Below are 18,476 nucleotides of genomic sequence, written 5' to 3'. Positions count from 1 at the left end.
TTACCCAAAACCATAGTGTCTGATAGAGATGTGAAGTTCCTAAGCCATTTTTGGAGAACTTTATGGGAAAAGCTTGGAACTAAACTTCTATTCTCTACTACATGTGACCCACAAACTGATGGGCAAACTGAAGTAGTAAATAGATCTCTATCTACTCTATTAAGGGTAATATTAAGAGGTAATAACAAGTCTTGGGATGAACATCTACCTCATATTGAATTTGCTTACAATAGAGTAGTCCACAAGACTACTAATCTTTTTCCTTTTGAGGTTGTTTATGGTTTTAACCCTATCACACCTCTTGATTTACTCCCTCTTCCAGAATCATCTTCTTTTCTTCATAAAGAAGGTGTTTCTAAAGCGGAGTTTATCAAGAAATTACATGAGAAGGTTAAAATCCAAATTGAAAAACAAACTCAAAAGTATGCTGAATACAACAACAAAGGAAGAAAGAAAATAATCTTTGAAGAAGGAGACCTAGTTTGGCTTCATTTGAGAAAGGAAAGATTTCCTTCTCAACGGAAGTCCAAACTTAGTCCAAGAGGGGATGGGCCATTCAAGGTGGTCAAGAGAATAAATAATAATGCATATATATTAGATCTTCCTGAAAGTTATGGTGTCAGTCCTGCTTTTAACATTTGCGACTTAATTCCTTTCACAGGAGATGATCAACAGGATGAAGCAGATCTGAGGACAGATCCTTTTCAAGAGGGAGGGTCTGATGGAATACCATCAAGGAAATACATTGGACCTCTTACTAGAGCCATGGCCAAGAAGATTCAAGAGGAAGAAGGATCACTTATTATTTTGCTTCTATGGAAGGTGACTTATACTACTCCTTCCTCTCTAAACTAAAACATGTTTACTTTGTTTTGTAGGGCTTAAATAAAGCTTGGAGGATTTGACTAAAGCCATCCAAGAAGTAGAATCAATAAAAGCAAGCAAAGAAGCAAAGGAAGAAGCTGCTGACAGATTGGCGCTCAAGCGCCCCTTTCTACCGCCCAAGCGTTGGCGAACAACATGTTCCACGTGAAGCAAGCTGACCTGGAGGAGGTGTGATCTGTGCTTGCTTGATTTGGCGCGTTTCTTGGACAAATTGTTTGAATTTTGGGAGGGAATTGGATCAGATTTGAGACCCCTCTTCACCTATAAATAAGAGGGTCTCGTCCTTTGTAAAAGGCACTTTTGAGCCTTAATGAAATGCTGCAGAATTTCTGTTTCAGCCTTAATGCTCTTGAGTCAATGCTTCTTTACACTTTCTCTACCCTTTCCTCTAGCTTCCTTCCATCATAGGAGGGCCTTCTGAGCTGGGAGGATCAATTACACACTCATTCCATCACCAAACACCAAATTCCATTCAACTACATCCATTTCCGCTGCACCTCTCTGCATCATGGAATGCTTGCTGTTTGGAACCAGATCTCTATGCTTCCAGTCCATAGCAAGTTTCCATCATTGAATCTGCTTATTGGAGCTTAAAGAAAGTATTGGGAAACACTATGAGAAATTTTTGTTATTGTTGGGATGTCATTCACAACGTCTTTACCTTGCAACATAATGAGATTAAAGCTTCATTCTAAAAAAGTTTCAATCTTATGAGTGAAACTTATAAAGGAATAATATACAGAAGACTTGTTAGAGGAGTATCCATGTATGCTTTGGGACTAATCGCTGAAGAATTACAATGAGTACAACATATAAGACTGTATAAGGCAAGATGTGGATGTATACTTAGACGGACCTACGGTGTCCCCTATGCGTGTGAATTAGCACGTTATGACCCTGGTGTCATTCCTTTGGGCGAATTTCATGTCATGTGGACAATATTGACTATTTCAAATATTGTATCAAATGAATCGCAGGCAAATTTATCCATACAACGTGAGTTTCATATGGTTGAAGAACGATTTCAGGAGGTTGATATTGAAGGTAAAATGACAATTAAACAAAAATTACTTGACATTGTTTGTCCTACAATGACATCTATGATACGTCCATTGCATAAAGTCAAGACGAAGGGTGCACCAAAGAAAAAAGTTCAGAGAACAAAGACGTCTAAAGAGCGTGATCCGTCGTATTTTAAGCATGTAGATACATTTCACTCAACAATGGAATCTTTGTCTGCAAAAAGAAAATTGCAACTTGATCTCCCTCGATCCTAAACTATAATATTTAATATAAAATTATTTCAACTAAATAATAACCATTACAATTAAAGTTTTACACTTACCCGTCCTTGCCGTATCGCATAAGCAATATGGTGAATGTAATGTGTTAGTACTAAAGCGTCTACTGGACCTCCAGAAAATCCACCTTCAAGAACATCTTGGTGCTCCTCCTCCTGCTCAATGTCATGCTTCTCAACTACATCCTCCACAAACCTGACATCTGTTAAGTCCCTGACAAGTGTACCTGATTGTTATCAAGTAATATAAACAGGTAAGTCCAAGTATCGTTTTCCCAAAGGACTCTTAGGCCTTAACTTTCATGTAAACAAATCTTGTAAGACTTGAGAGGAGAATAAATTTGGTGGTTATATGCAAAGAACAAAAGTAAACATGCAATGCAGTTGATTCAATTGGTTTTGAGAAACTATGGATGAATGGTGTTGTTGGGGTTTACAATTTGATCTTATCCACTCTCATATATCTACTCTTCTTATTTACTTCACTTATTTATCTAATTGCCATGCAAACTTTCTAGTTTACCCTTAACCCAATCCCTTGGTGAAAAGAGCCTATTATTAATTACCGGCTTGCTATCCCTAGCCTCCCCTAGTAACCAATAATGCAATGCCCTCGGAAGCAAATACAATTGACCGTCCTACCCCTATCCCTAGGCGATATTGGCATAATCAAGGAATTTCTCACCAGTTCATGACATTATCGTACGTCCCCATATCGATAAAGACAAACTTCTTTTACTGAATGAGTTAAACAATAAAAGCATTAAGCATAGATGAGAACCCAATAATTGATAAAGAAGTATATGACAAACATATGAAATAAATAAGAATTTGAATATATGAGAGTTTCAAAAGATTATGTTGTTCCCCAACAACAAAGGGTTTAGTTCACCATAATCATGGTGAAACTAGATGAAAATAATGAAAGAATGGAAGAAATAACCCTAAACTTGGTTGGTTGGAGCCTAAGCATCCAAGGAACCTCCTCTAAGGTGTGTGGAATAGCTCTGGACATTTCTCTCTGCTAAAATAATCCCCTTCTAATTCGCACTGGGGCTATATATAAGCCCAAAAAGATAACAGATAGATTATAGAAAGATTTACAGAATCTAGCTAAAAAAACAGACAACCGCCCAGGCACCTAAATTCGTCGCTTAGCGGTTTGCCTTGTGCCTCTTTGACCGCTCAGCGGTCAGTTTTGCCGCTAAGCGGTTTCCCTCTAATCGCTCTGAGCGCTCAGCGGACCATTCTGGCGCTCAACAACTTGCTTGACCCTTCTTTCCATAATTTTTCTCCTTTCATGGGTCTAAGTCCACCTTACTTCACTTCCATCTTTAATTCATCTAAAAACCCTGCAAAACAATGCAAAACAAGCATAATATCTTAAAATCAACTTTTGACTCTCACAAGACACAACTAAGTGTTTTACTTGATTTAAAGCTCATTCTAAGCCATAAAGGATGTGTTTTACTATCAAATTTAAGCATGAAAATAACGGTTTTTAGACCGTTATCAACATCTCCATGGTCCTCAATGTGAACATCAGGCTCAGCTGCTCCACGTCTTCTACAAGCAGAAGCAATAATACTCCTCCTCTCACCCTATGAGGAACTCTTTTCTTGATGTGAAGATGCACCTCTAGTACGAGCCATATCTATTCTAAATTTTTTTATTAAAAACATTACACAAAAAATAACCAATTCAAATAATTATATAATTATAAAATACAATTATATTATTAAGAAAATCATAATAACTTAAAAAAAAATGGCACTACTAAAAAATATTAAATCATTCAAAACAATTTATTTAAATTAAAATCAATTAAACTAACTCATTATATAATTAAATAGGTTTAATTGCTTCTTTTGTCCCCAGTTTGGTTGAAGTGTGTCAAATTCGTCCCCCTTTTAGAAAAATGTCAATTTCGTCCTCATATAGAAAAAAATTGTGTCAATCAAGTCATCTCCGTTAAAAACAAACTAATGGTGTTAAAAACTTAAAGTGAGTTTTGAATAATAACCACTTCATGGGTCTGATCCCTGATTTTGCAGTGGATAAAGTGAGTTTTGAAAGTAATGATTTTTAACGGAGATGACTTGATTGACACAAATTTTTTCTATATGAGGACGAAATTGACATTAAACTAAAAGGGGGACGAATTTGACACACTTCAACCAAACTGGGGACAAAAGAAGCAATTAAACCAATTAAATAATATATTATTACAAAACAAAATAACTTAAATTTCTAAAAAATTATAAATATTTAAATTATTATAAAAAATTAATTTATTTAAAATTAAATTTAATTAGTTGTAATATTTATATCACTAAAAAATCCTCATATTTCATAAAAAAATTAAGAAAATATCTTCAAATTATAGGAACTTAAAAAAGTATAAAACAAATCAAATGTTAAATTCTATGAAATTAAAATAAATATTAAATAATTACAAACAATTAATTTTAAATCAAAATAAATTTAATTAATTAAATTTTTTTATAATGTAAAAATATAATATTTCAGAAAAAAAGTAACAAAATATCTTCAAATTATAAAAAAAACAAAAAAAACTTTAAAACAAAACAAACATTAAATAATTGAAAACAGATAAATTTAATCAATTTAACTATAATTCCTTAATATATTATTACAAATAACAAACTATACATTCTATAAAATTAAAAATAATTATTAAATATTTACAAACTAACTTATTTCATTCAAAATAAATAAAATTAATTCAAATATCTATATAAATAAATAATTAATTCAAATATAACAATTTAATTAAAACAAAAATGAAAAAAACTATAAACAAAAATTAAAACAGAAAATTTAAAATAATTAAAACAGAAAATTTAATGGCAAAAATGTAACAACAAAATATTAAATTAAAACATAATATCATTAAAATAAAAATAAAAAAGAAAAAATTACGAATCAGATACAGAAAGACGATGAGGTTGAATCGGATGTTGATAACCGTTCAACAGGTATCTGATGTAGGCTGAATCGATTATTGACATCCGATTCAGTTCCATCGTCTTTTCATATGCGATTCACACAAATTAGCCATTACAAAAAATACCTAATCACTTCTAATATGTAAATCATAACTCTCTTTTTCTACCATCATCACATCATGCTATCAAATTGAAAAAAACACCAATTTCTTTGGCAACAAAAGACAAAAATGACGTGGTTGCACTAACTAGACGAAGACGAAGCTCCCTGTGTGTACATGCAACCATGGAACCAAAGTCTGAAATGAAAACAAGTAAACAAAGTGAGGATCGAAAGAGAGAATTGTTAGGTGAAGAGGAATGACAGAGAAAAGTCTTGGTACAAAGAAGAAAGAGCAAGAGGTTTTGAAAAGAGAATGTGTATTTCATTACAATGAGAAAGAGAAGTAAGATAAATTTATAGTGCATGGGTGGGTACGTAAGATTGTCCCACAGAGAGACAGATAAAAGTAGTTTTATTTTTAACTATAACATACCCCCCTAAAAACTAAACTGCTAACATTTCTACATTAAGCATGTCTCTGAGTGCTTCAAATCTGCTAAGCCTCAAAGCCTTCGTGAAGTTGTTTGCGATTTGCCAATCTGTTGGACAATGGAGGAGCTCAATTCTTCCTTGATTTACCAAGTCTCTTAGAAAGTGAAACTTTGTGCCAATATGTTTACTTCTGTCGTGGAATACAAGATTCTTTGATAGGCTGATTGCAGATTTGTTGTCTACCATCAGTTGTATGGTCTCCTCCACTCAAATTTCAAATCCTTGAGGAGGGCTTCTAGCCACAGGCATTGGCATGTTGTCTCTGCAGAAGCTATGTACTCAGTTTCGCACGAGGAGAGTGCCACTACACTTGGTTTTTTTAGAGCACTAGGAGATAAGTGCTCTAGTAAATTTTATAAAATACCCGAAGGTGCTTCTTCTGTCGACTGGATTTCCACTCCAATTCGAGTCTCTCCATACTTCCATTGTGTTTCGAGTTTTATTTATCATCCTAGGGAACCAGAGACCATAGTGGATAGTTCCTTTTAGATATCTCATAACATGCTTGGCAGCTAACATGTGGCTTTGCTTTGGTTTGCTCATGAATCTGCTCAATATTCCCACTCCAAAGCTAATATTTGGTCTGCTATTGCAGATGTATCTCAACGAGCCAACTATTTGCTTACATAAGGAGGCATCCACATCTTTTCTTCTATTTGTTCAGTCAACTTTAGATTGGCAGTCACCGAAACAATAGTACTATTGCAATTCATCATGTTAAAATGTTTCAACACTTCACCAATATATCTCCTCTGATGCATAAACACTCCGCTAGCTACTTCAGTGGATTCCAAGCCAAGAAAATAGCTTAGTCTTCCTAGGTCAGTCATATCATACTCAACTTTCATTTTCTTCTTGAATTCTTCAATTTCGTTTTTAGATTCTCCAATTACCAGAAGATCATCAACGTATAAACACACTGTCAACGTATTTTGCTGTGCAACATATATGCCATACTCGATTGAACTCTTCACAAAACCAAGCTTCAGAAGCAATGCGTTGATGTGGTCATTCCAGGCTCGTGGTGCTTGTCTCACCATATAGGGCTTTGTTCAACCTGTATACTTTGTGCTCTTCACCCCTTTTCTCGAAACCAGGTGGCTGCTTGACGTATACTTCTTCTTTCAAAGGGTCATTCTAGAATGCAGACTTGGCATCAAACTGATGAATCTCCCAGCTCTTAAAACTTGTTATAGCCACCATCAATCTAACTGTCTCCAATCTTGCGACTGGAGCAAATACTTCCGTGAAGTCTTCTCCTGGTTTCTGCAGAAATCCCTTCGCCATGAGATGTGCCTTGAGTTTAGCAACTTCACCATTTGGTTTGTACTTTGTCTTGAAAACCCACTTCACTTCAATTGCTTGTTTATGTTGCGGTAGTTCGACCAACTCCCAAGTTTTGTTTCTTCCAATCGACTTTAGTTCTTGAATCATTGTTGCTCTCAATTCTTTTTCATCGAGAGTTTGTTTCCAGGAAAGGGCCTCCGCATCGGCTAGAAATGCAATATGTGCTTGGTCTTCAATGTCAGTTACTTCGTTATCAGTGAATACTTCATAATTGGCTAACCTTGAGGAAGGAAATCTCATCCTTTGTGGTCTTCTATTGTCACGAGTCTTGGTTTGTTCATAGGAGGTTCTATCATCTAGCTAACTAGGAACCGTTTTGCGAATCTTAGTCTTTGTTGTTTGACAATCTTTATCCTATTGTCAAATATCTCTATATGCTTCTGGTGCATGTTCATTATGTAACCCTTTTCCAACATCTGACCGAGATTTAGCAAATTACTTTTCATATTCGGTACATACAGAACATTGTTCATATACTCTGGCCGACCATCCTTGCGTCAGATCAAAAATCTCCCGATACCTTCAGCCATTATGAAATTGTTATCAGCAAATCGCACAATGCTTCTCACATTTGAATCAAGATCAATCAGCCAATCTTTCCCGCCGGTCATGTGATTAGAGCAACCGGTATCTAAATACCAACAATTCTCTTCTTCTGCATGGCTAGGATCGTGTGACATCAACACTTGTTCACTTTCTTTACGACATCTGTCTTCTTTTAAATCTTCATTCTCACTTATGTAGATCACTTGACACTTGTCTTTGCTTTCTTGACATGTGTCTTTATCGTGGACATCATTCTTGCATGTGTTTGAACATCCATTTTCTGCTGAACTCCACCGCTTCAATTCTATAACACTTTCAATGGTACTCATTAAGAGTACGTGATCTGAGTCTGAATTCCTTGCGTCCTGTGCAAGATTGACTTCATCTTCTTTATTCTTTTTCACATCGTCGTTGTACCAGCATTCAGACAAGAAGTGACCGTACTTACTACACATATAACATTGAATATTTCTCTTATCAATGTTCTTCCTACCTCTTCCTCTCGTTGGTTTTCTGCCTCTTTTTTTTTTGGTGCATTCTTCTTCGACATTTTTATCTGTAGTGCCCATGTTTCTTCCTCCAAATCTGCCTCCTCGAGATCTGCCTCTTCCCTTTCCAGCGCCTCGTCCCCTGGTTTTAAAGTTACTTCTCACTTGTAACGCTTGATTAAAATCAAGACCAACTTTCTTCTCTGCTTTCTTTCTTTCAAGAAGAAGTTGTTCGTGAGCCTCGAGGGAATTCTGCAGTTCTTCAATTTTCATTTTCTTTACATCCTTGCATTCTTCAGTTGCTACCATGATATGGTCGTACTGCGGAGTTAATGTTCTCAAGCTTTTCTGCATGATTTTCTTATCTTTCACTACTTTGTCGCACGCTCGCATGGCGTTTACTACCATTTGGATTCTCCCGATGTAGTCAACAATTGATTCTTGTTCTTCCATGCCCAACAGTTCGTATTGACGTTGAAGTGACTATAGCTTGATCTTCTTGACCTCACCTATGCTGCCGTAGCCTTCTTGAAGAATGTCCCAGATCTCCTTTACCGTGCCTGCCTTCGAAACTTTCTGGAAGATGGTGGTTGACACGCATTGATGCAGCAACATGCGAGCTTTGCAGTCTAATCTTTTACTCTCTTTGTATTGAACACTTTTCCTCTTCAGAATCGTTTTTCGATGGTCCCTTGAACCCCTTCTTGACTACCTCGTCCACCTCTTGAAAACCGAGAATGGCGTCCATCTTGACGCACCATTCGTCGAACCCCTTTCCATCAAACATAGGGAGATTGTTGTGTATAACACCAGCCATTTTCTTGAACAATACGAGATGACCCAACCAAGTTCATAACCTTGCTCCTGATACCACTGTTAGGTGGAGAGAAATGACAGAAAAGTCTTGGTACAGAGAAGAGAGGAAGATGTTTTGTAAAGAGAATGTGTATTTCATTACAATGAGAAAGAGAAGTAAGATATACTTATAGTGCATGGGTGGGTATGTAAGACTGTCCCACAGAGAGACAGATAAAAGTAGTTTTGTTTTTAACTATAACAAGAATGAGATCCGATTATGCGCCCACCTTCAGGAATGAGTATGGAACACATGACAGTGTAGAACGAAGACGGTGTGGCTGTAGTGCATTGTGTAGTATGTGCTACGAACCAATTCAAATTAAAGAAGAGGGGAAGAGGAAAGCTAGAGGAAGTGAGAATGGAGTGTTGTGTGTCCTATAATGCAAAGAGAAGAAGACAAGGAAGCATAAGAATGGAGATGAGATCCGAGAATATCAATGCATACTGACAACGTTGTAAATAAAAAAGGAATATTTGACCATTCAAAATTTTTCGTTTTCTTAAATATTAAAAGCTTTTTAATTACAAGGTAATTTAGACATTTTGCAAAATTTTGAAGATGCAATGTGAAAGATTTCGAGGTGCAAAGTGAAATAACCTTTTTTCAGTCATCCAAACTGGTCAAGTTACGTCAAGCTTATACATTTAAGGAAGATAGATAATATTCAATTTTTTTTTCTACACCTCTTCACATTTTTTCCATCAACCTCCTAATTCTAAAAATAACCTTCTCCACTGCAGGAAAGTGGAGTGGAGTAAAGATGAGATGAGATGAGAATAAAATATAAAAGACGGAAGTGAGGTGGTAATGTATCAAATGAGAGTAAAATTATGTAAGGTGTACAGAATAAATGAGTAAAATATTATTTATTGAAAAGTGTCAATAGAATATTGTGAATTTTTGTTATTTTCTTATGATATTGATTGAAATGGATATATTTTAAATTAATATGTTACTATTTATACTTTTTCTTTAACATAATATTTACCATCCCCTTTCTAATTCATATTAAAGGCGTTTGTTAAGGCTCATAACTATATGCTTTTTATTTTAATATAGTTGACCAATACATAAACTTTTATCAACCCCTTTCTCACATGTTTCACATAATTCGTATTAACACTTTTTTGACATAATTTAATTAATTGGTCAAAACTATGTGTATATATTTTATTTTAGTGTAGTTGATCAATACATTAACTTTTATCGTAAATGGATTACTTTGAATAAAACTATTTTAAATAAAGTGCATTTTAAAAATTTCACTCTATACATATATTAATTAAAAACAAATTAGTATGGTTTTTAAACATAGATATTGGCAAAATCAATAGTTTGTCTATAAAAAAAGATGATTAGTTTATATTTTATAATAAAATAAAACAGCAAGGTTTGTATATTATTAATTCCAAATTATCTTTTAATAATTAGGTGACATCAATTAAAAATTCAACGCAATAATATATTAAAAATATATTTTCTTCCCAACTTGAATGTTAAGAAGGCTTTTACTTCATGCAACCCCACAATTTCTCTGTGAACATTCTTCAATTGTTTCAATTTTCAGAATGACCATTTTATCATTACAGAAAATAATTTTGGATTATATGTTTTAGAAAGTTTTGGGAATTTAAAGAACAATATTTTGAAAACAATAATTTTGGAAAGTATAAATTACATTTTAAAACATTTTTTTTTCGAATGTGATTTAAAAAATTAACTTTTTGAAAGGCTTATAACACTGCTTTCTACATGATTTCTCTGAAATATTCTTATAAGAAATGTGAAAAGGAGTTTTTCAGAATATATAAAATATGCTTTAGAAAAAGTTTTTTTTTTTTTTCTGTATTTTCTTTTTTCTTCGAATTTGTTTCTGTTATGGTTTGAAAACCCACTTATAATAATTTTAGGAGTGGATGAAAAAATAGATAGTTAAAAATACCTAAAACCTAAGCAAAAAAGTAAATCCAACAGCCAAAAACAAAAAAGCAATTGGGCCAATAAAGCCCTAAACCCATGAGGATCAGACCCCTTATATAATCAAACCCTTATTCCGCTGATCCGGCTTCCGTCAATTTCATCCCTCACTTCGGTAGCCACTTTCGTTTGAAGGGAGCTTGCCTCACAACAATGGTGAGTATCGTACTTCATTATTTTGCAAATTCTGAATTTCGATTATCCTTGTTTCGTTTCTGTTATGTTCTCATGTGATGCATCTGTAGTTTGAGTTTCGTGGCAAGGCGAAGTTTTGAACTTCGTTACCGAATGTGGATTTTGTCTTGAGATTTCACGTTTGGTAGCTTAGCTTGAAATGAATCAGTTTTCATGCTCTTATGTTTTTTTATTACATAATCTGTATCAACATTTTTGGGTGCATGTTAAAGGCCTTTGTTAAGGCTCAGAAATCAAGGGCTTACTTCAAGAGATATCAAGTGAAGTTCAAGAGAAGAAGAGGTATTTTGTTTGGTTGTTTAGGTTCAATGTACGTCTTGTTCGTTGCAAATTTCGTTTGTAATTGTGATTTTATTTACTGCAGAGGGAAAAACCGATTACCGAGCCAGGATTCGGTTGATTAACCAGGATAAGAACAAGTATAACACACCAAAATATCGCTTTGTGGTTCGATTTGTATCCTACTGTTATGTTATGTTGAATTCGTTATATATGCTTGAATTGTTGTGTTTTATCATGTGAATAAATGAATTTGTTGAGTTGATGATTTTTGTCAGCATAAACCTTAACCTTTTATTAGACTAACAAGGACATCATTGCCCAAATAACGTCTGCTACAATTGCTGGTGATAATGTTCTTGCTGCAGCATATGCGCATGAGCTGCCACGCTACGGTCTCGAAGTAGGCCTTACAAACTATGCCGCAGGTACTTTTTCTGAAGAAATCTAACTCCCAACCATTATGTCACCCACGGTTTGTTCTATCTTTTCACTCTCTTGTTCTCTCATCAGCTTATTGCACTGGACTCTTGTTGGCCCGTCGAGTGCTTAAGAAGCTTGAAATGGATGAGGAGTATGAAGGAAATGTTGAGGTATCTACGAGTGTGCTATGCTCTGTTTTTTTTTTGTCACATGTTTTTATGTTATTTGGCTGTTCTCTTTTCAGGCCACCGGAGAGGATTATTCAGTGGAACCAGCTGACACTAGGAGACCATTCCGTGCTCTCCTTGATGTTGGTCTTATTAGGACCACAACAGGCAATCGTGTCTTTGGTGCCCTTAAGGTAATCTATTTCAATACAGTGCTATATTTAGTGTGATTTTTGTTTATTAATAGACAAATTGAATAATTGTGTTTACAGGGAGCTCTCGATGGGGGTTTGGATATCCCTCATAGTGATAAAAGGTTTGCTGGCTTTGATAAGGATAAGAAAGAGCTTGATGCTGAGGTTCATCGCAAATATGTCTTTGGTGGACATGTTGCTGCTTATATAAAGGTACTGACATAGATTTATATTTAGTACCTGTCTGTTGAAATGTCTAGTACAATATTACTCCTATTTAAGAAATGAGTTCTGACCAACTATTTTATGTGTTATGCAGACATTGATTGAAGATGAGCCAGAGAAATACCAGTCACACTTTAGTGCTTATATCAAGCAGGGAATAGAGCCTGATGGTCTGGAAGATCTGTATAAGAAGGTTCATGCTGCCATCCGAGCTGACCCTACTTTCAAGAAATCCGAGAAAGAGGCACCAAAGGAGCACAAGAGGTAAGTGGCTGATATTTTTTGAATGCATATAGATTCTAGAATTAGGGAAATGCATATATCTATTTTGTCATTTGAATTGGAGCTGTTGTTGGATTGGCTGTATATTTAACTAATCCTGTGCTATTTATCTACTTTCGGTTATTTATCTAGATTTTGGTCATTATTTTTGCTGCGTATGACATTTAATAATTGATTTGGAAGTATGCAATTTCATGGATATATAGGTGTGATTTAATAATTGATTTGGAAGTATACAAACACATGTATATATAGTAAGATGACTTTTTATGTTAAAAATATGAATCATTAAGCCTGTTATGAAAGTTTGGGATTATGAAATAAGAATCTCATCAGTCCTATAATTATTTCTGGTTGTGTGAAGTAGATTTAATTTAATTCACTTAGTTTTGTATAAAAATGGTCATACCCAAGTGTATGTATGGATGTGATTAATTTATATAAGGTTGAACTTACCATTTTACAGTATTCAATAACACCATTAAAAAAAGTCTTCCATTGTAATAAATTATGATTAGCTGTGTATTATTGTTGTCAAAACTTCATAAAAATTACACACTAATAATAGTTTGTTTGTATTTCACCTATGTGCTCTCTGGCATGGTTGACATTTTGTGAACATTCATGAAAATATAAGTTTTAGTATGGAGGACGTTTCTGATTATATTAGCATCTTTGTGCAGGTACAATCTGAAGAAACTCACTTATGAGGAGAGAAAGGCTAAATTGGTTGCACGCTTGCAGGCTCTCAACTCTGCTGCTGGTGATGATGAAGATGATGATGACGAGTGAAAGTTCATCATCATTGATGCTGTAATAGGAGTTGTCTTAACTTAGTTGAGTTAGCCTTTACTTTTTGTATGTGTTATACTTGTTTGTATTCATGGTTTATTTTCACACTTTGTTTACATTTATTCTAAATTATTATAGGGGCTTGAACTTAAAGTGTGGTTTCAGAAAATGACAACCTATTTGAGATTTTAAATTTAAGTTTGATATATTGAAAATCAAATTTTGTGATCCAAGCTTCTGATTAGATTTGTTTTTGTTAATCCAAACTGATCATTGGAAAGGTTGGTATGAACTCACTAATAACTTCTAGGTGGTTATTTAGTTAATGTTAATTTATATAAAACAATTCAACATAAAAGGATTAAAATCATATAAATCAGTGATATTTAGTCCAAATATAACTGATTTCAAAAAAGAAAAAAAAAGGGTCTCAAGGAATGCATCATAGCCTATAGAAATGAACTTCCAACTGTGAAGAAGCAAAGAGAAAAATGAGAAGCTTGCAAGATCAATGAGTTTGTAGCCAGTCCTGGATTGCATAATTAAAAGAGTGGTTGGAAGTAAGGTTTTGATGTGCTAGCTTTAGAGAGTTTGTCCTTGGTGAGTGTGAGGACCACTTTTCAGCCATTCACGTTTAGCATCAGCTTCATAAGTAAAACCATCTGCAGCCACTTTTGGATCGTGCTTCTCGCTGCATCTCATCCCTTTCTTCCTGCACCTCCCAAATTACTATTTTATTCTTTTTTTAATAAAAGTCAAATGTAATAATGATTGTATTAATGATTTGTTAACCACTAATACCTTCCAACTACCAACAACCATCGTATCTCGTGCTATAAACCCTAAAAACCCTAACACATGCACCTCCTTCTTTTATCTTGGTTTTTCGTTGTACTTACAGACAAACATTGAGTTTTTGTTGTCGTTGCACTCACAAGCATTGAGTTCTCTGTTTCATACTACTAAGTTGACTGATCGGAGTGGTGGTTGCTGGTGCGAGCAAGAAGAAAGGTAGCGGTTGGTGGTGCGAGGAAGAAGAAGAAAAGGTCGAAACACGTTAGTAAAAACCCTGCCGCATTTACGAGTTGCGTTCGCGCTTAACCACACTTTGAGTTGCGGTTAAGGCATGCCGCATTTCGAACGGCGTTTTCTTGCAGCCGCATGTCCGAGTTGCGGCGTTTCCTGCAGCCGCATGTCGGAGTTGCGGCGTCACCCAACCACATTTCGTGTTGCGGTTAATTTTCCATCTTTTTGTTCGCGTTATGTGATTGTTCTGGAATGTGTTATGGATTTGATTTATATATATCTGGGATGTGTTATGCATGATGATTTGATATATATTAGTAGTTTGAAGTTATGGATTATGATTTAAGTTTGAAGATGAAATTAAAACCTGATATAAATTTGAAAGCTTTCGGAATCAAGACACGAACCATGGCCTTTCAGGAGTGAAATCTTATGTCCTGTAGTGTTCTCTTTAGAATTCTCTTATGATATTAGTGTTCGTGAGATAGATCTTATGTCCTATAGTGTGTTCTGTAGTTTAAAAATGGATTTGATGCACCCCGTGAAGAAGTAAAAGCCTTGTTTCGTGAGATAGATTTCTCTGCTTCCTTTTGATCACTAAATATAGTTTGATAGTCTAAGACAACCATTTTATGCAAATTTTATGCAAATATCTTACTGGTAAAGAACTTAGATGTTAGCTGCTAACTTCTTTTGTATAAATTCCTGTGCATGCAATCAACTTTAACACATATTAACTTTGTTTTCTTTGTTTCCTTGGTTTATGACACTTTGTTTAGAACAATTTTGTTCTTCAGCATCTATAGTTAGGTTCTGTAAGTTTTAAATGATATTAACTTGTAACATATTAATTTTATATTATTATTATATATTAGTGTATTTTCTGATTGTGATATATTAAGAAAATAATATTTTCTAGATATAACTTAGATGTATTGTAATTTAGGATTACTTGGAAAAAAAATTATTTTTACAATATATTTTTAATAAAATTTAATTATTAATTATTTATAAATAATTATTTATTATCTAAATAAAAAAAATTTCAATCTTATTTTACGACATTTATTTCATGAATGTTTATAGCTTAACCAACTTATTTGTAATTTGGTTTTAATTTTGAAAATTTTTCTTAATATCTTAGTAGTTTTTTTTGTTTAATTTTTGAATTTTTTTAATGTAGGTTGTATTTATTTGTATAAGATGGATAGCTATCCATTTTTGGATTCTCAAATGAATTCTGATTTTATGTCGGAATTTTCTTCCTTTATAAACGAAGTCGGTGAGGGTGATTACACAGATAAATTTTCTACTGATGAAATATTCCCATCACGCGACGATATGATTGATTGGGTTCGGAAGATTGCATTTCAGCTTGGATTTGTGGTCGTCATCGTAAGATCTGACACAGCAACTGATGAACCTGAAAGAAAGACATTCGTTGTGTTAGGCTGTGAAAGGAGTGGGAAATATAGGAAGTATAAGCAAGACGTGCAACCTAGTGTGTCTGGCACGAGAAAATGTAAGTGTCCATTTAAGTTGAGGGGTAAACCTAAAGGACACGGTTGGGTGTTAAAGGTTATGTGTGGTTATCACAACCATGAATTAGCCGAGACTTTGGTCGGTCATCCTTATGCGGGGAGGTTAAATGCTGCTGAACAATCAATTCTTATTGACATGACTAAGAGTTAAGTTAAACCTGCAAATATTCTNTTGACTCTTAAAGAGCATAATGAAGATAACGTGACAACTATAAAACAAATATATAACGCGAGATACACTTACAAACGATCTTTGAGAGGGTCGAGAACTAAAATGCAACAGTTGATGATGTTGTTNGATAGAGACAAATACATCCAACATAGTAGATGTTTGGAAGATTCTGACNTAGTAAGTGACCTATTTTGGACACATCCTGATTCAGCGCACCTGGTCAATTCATTTAATATTGTGTTCTTAATGGATACGACATACAAGACAAACAAATATCGTCTTCTGTTGCTTGAGATCGTTGGAGTCACGTCCATTGGTAGTAGCATCTATCCCTTCAAGAAAATGATGCTCGTCCATGCACATGACGAGCACCTATACTAGTAGTAGCATCGTCGTACTCCTCAACAGATCTACGAGCAACCTGTAATGTCTGATTAGTTTGTTCATAGACTACAGCGTTCTCTGCGACGTGTTGACAACTTAACATGCCCTGTAGCATCTTGATGACACGCCTCATACCACCCTGAAATCAATATAACCAAATAAACAAATTAACTATGTAAACCAAAATTGATATAATAAACAATCACACTTAGTTTCATTACATACCAACAATATATTATCAGGCGACCATCTACGGCGAACTGGGGGCACCGATATGTCATCACGAAGCTGTCGCCTCATGCGCGGTGCAAGACTGGGTCGATCATCGTCGTCACCTGGAGTGATGTACGGGTGGGACACCCGTCTAAACCACACCAGGTATTCGTCAACACACGCAGAGGGGTCCTCAGCTTCAACGACACCAATAAAGGCATGGTCTACATACCTCAACCAATGTAGATCAATCGTATGAATATCTGACATCGGAAGGCTCTCAGGCGAACGTGGTATGATCTGCACAAAACCAAACTGACGTAACACGCGTTCAGGCAGATGTCGGTGAATCATGTTGCCTAGTCGGATCCATCCTGAAAACATACATATGGCCAAGAATGGACAACTACGTCTGTGCGAAATGAATGGATGCCAGATGATTGCATCATACGTGAGCCCATCCAGATATCTACGCCCCTCCGTAAGACTCCAACCCTGTCTCGAAGGTATGTATCGTGAAGCTCGTGGATGGAGGTCTGTGTACGTATCTAAGACTCGCCTCCTTCCCATCTCAGGAAGGTGTTCATATATCCAACTCTACAAAAAAAATTACTTACTTATATTATTTTATACATTCCTAAAATATAAAAAAAAAAACTTTGTAAAACTTAAATGTACCTGTAGAAGAGTGGCATATCCAGCTATCTGTCTGACACCATAGAAGCTAGCATCTCCTAGCTGCTCATAAGTATGTGCTAGTGCAGCTGCTCCCCAAGCATATCTCGAACATGCATTCAAGTCTCGCAACAGAAGGAGGTACGAGACACGAATCAATGTCCCACTCTTATTAGTAAAAATTGTGCATCCAAGCAGATGCAACAAATACGCTCGAGCAGCGCACTCCCAAAGCTCCTACTGAATGCAGTCGTGGTATACCTCGCGGAGCCAGCTCAACCACACTTTTGGACCGCGTGACTTCTTCATCTCGGCTGAAGCTTTGGCGCGGTCGACGCCAAGCAAGTCCATAAGATGAGATCGAGCCTCATCGTACTCTAGGTCCTCCACCTCACAAAATTGCCCCATGATAGGTAGGTGGAGCAGATTCTGAACGTAATCTAATGTGACACTCATCTCGCCTACCGGGAGGTGGAAACTGTTTGTCTCTAGGTGCCATCTCTCCGCAAGTGAAACGATCAATCCATGATCAGCATACTCGTAGGATAAGTTAACTAAGGAAGTCAACCCCGACCTGGATATGTATGGCTCGATAGCCTCATGATACATTCCAAAATTTTTTAATTTTTTACCATGACTCCTCAATTGAATCTCCCCTCGATCCTACATAAAAACACATAATTATATAACAAAAATAAATAAGCAATTAATCAGCAATTAACATTTAGGTTGATTGCCAACCTGGCCTTGCCATATGGCATATGCAACATGCTGGGAATAGTGTGTAAGCAAGGAGGTGTCATGTGGACCTCCTGGAAATCCATCATCTTCAACTTCATCTCCATCTTCATGTTCATCTTCATCTTCTTCTTCACTATGGTCATCCTGCTCTCGAACATCCTCATGCTGAACATAGTCCTCCTCACGATGTCCCTGCTGTAT

At 35.5% G+C, this 18,476-nt stretch overlaps 2 protein-coding genes across 2 annotated transcripts; both read left to right on the top strand.

The window, feature by feature from the left end:
- The first annotated feature begins 11,031 nt into the window (after window positions 1-11,031).
- LOC106778544 (60S ribosomal protein L5-2-like) lies at window positions 11,032-13,743 on the top strand. The gene is made up of 9 exons (XM_014666513.2): window positions 11,032-11,122; window positions 11,374-11,443; window positions 11,526-11,617; window positions 11,742-11,868; window positions 11,954-12,033; window positions 12,108-12,224; window positions 12,303-12,437; window positions 12,544-12,713; window positions 13,415-13,743. Exons 1-9 carry the CDS (start codon window positions 11,120-11,122, stop codon window positions 13,521-13,523), a joined length of 903 nt encoding a protein of 300 aa, XP_014521999.1. The 5' UTR covers window positions 11,032-11,119; the 3' UTR covers window positions 13,524-13,743.
- Window positions 13,744-15,752: 2,009 nt separating this feature from the next.
- LOC106778497 lies at window positions 15,753-16,241 on the top strand. Its single transcript, XM_014666473.1, has one exon. It carries the CDS (start codon window positions 15,753-15,755, stop codon window positions 16,239-16,241), a length of 489 nt encoding a protein of 162 aa, XP_014521959.1.
- The last annotated feature ends 2,235 nt before the right edge of the window (window positions 16,242-18,476 follow it).

This window comes from Vigna radiata, unplaced genomic scaffold (genome assembly GCF_000741045.1).
Source record: "Vigna radiata var. radiata cultivar VC1973A unplaced genomic scaffold, Vradiata_ver6 scaffold_23, whole genome shotgun sequence".
NCBI classification, from domain to species: domain Eukaryota; kingdom Viridiplantae; phylum Streptophyta; class Magnoliopsida; order Fabales; family Fabaceae; genus Vigna; species Vigna radiata.
This window is presented reverse-complemented; position numbering and strand designations above follow the sequence as displayed.

Coding starts and splice junctions, on each gene's coding strand:
- LOC106778497 (XM_014666473.1), top strand. CDS start 15,753: ATGGATAGCTATCCATTTTTGGATTCTCAAATGAATTCTGATTTTATG.
- LOC106778544 (XM_014666513.2), top strand. Junction 11,869..11,953: donor CCTTACAAACTATGCCGCAG/GTACTTTTTCTG, acceptor TTCTCTCATCAG/CTTATTGCACTGGACTCTTG. Junction 12,034..12,107: donor AGTATGAAGGAAATGTTGAG/GTATCTACGAGT, acceptor TTCTCTTTTCAG/GCCACCGGAGAGGATTATTC.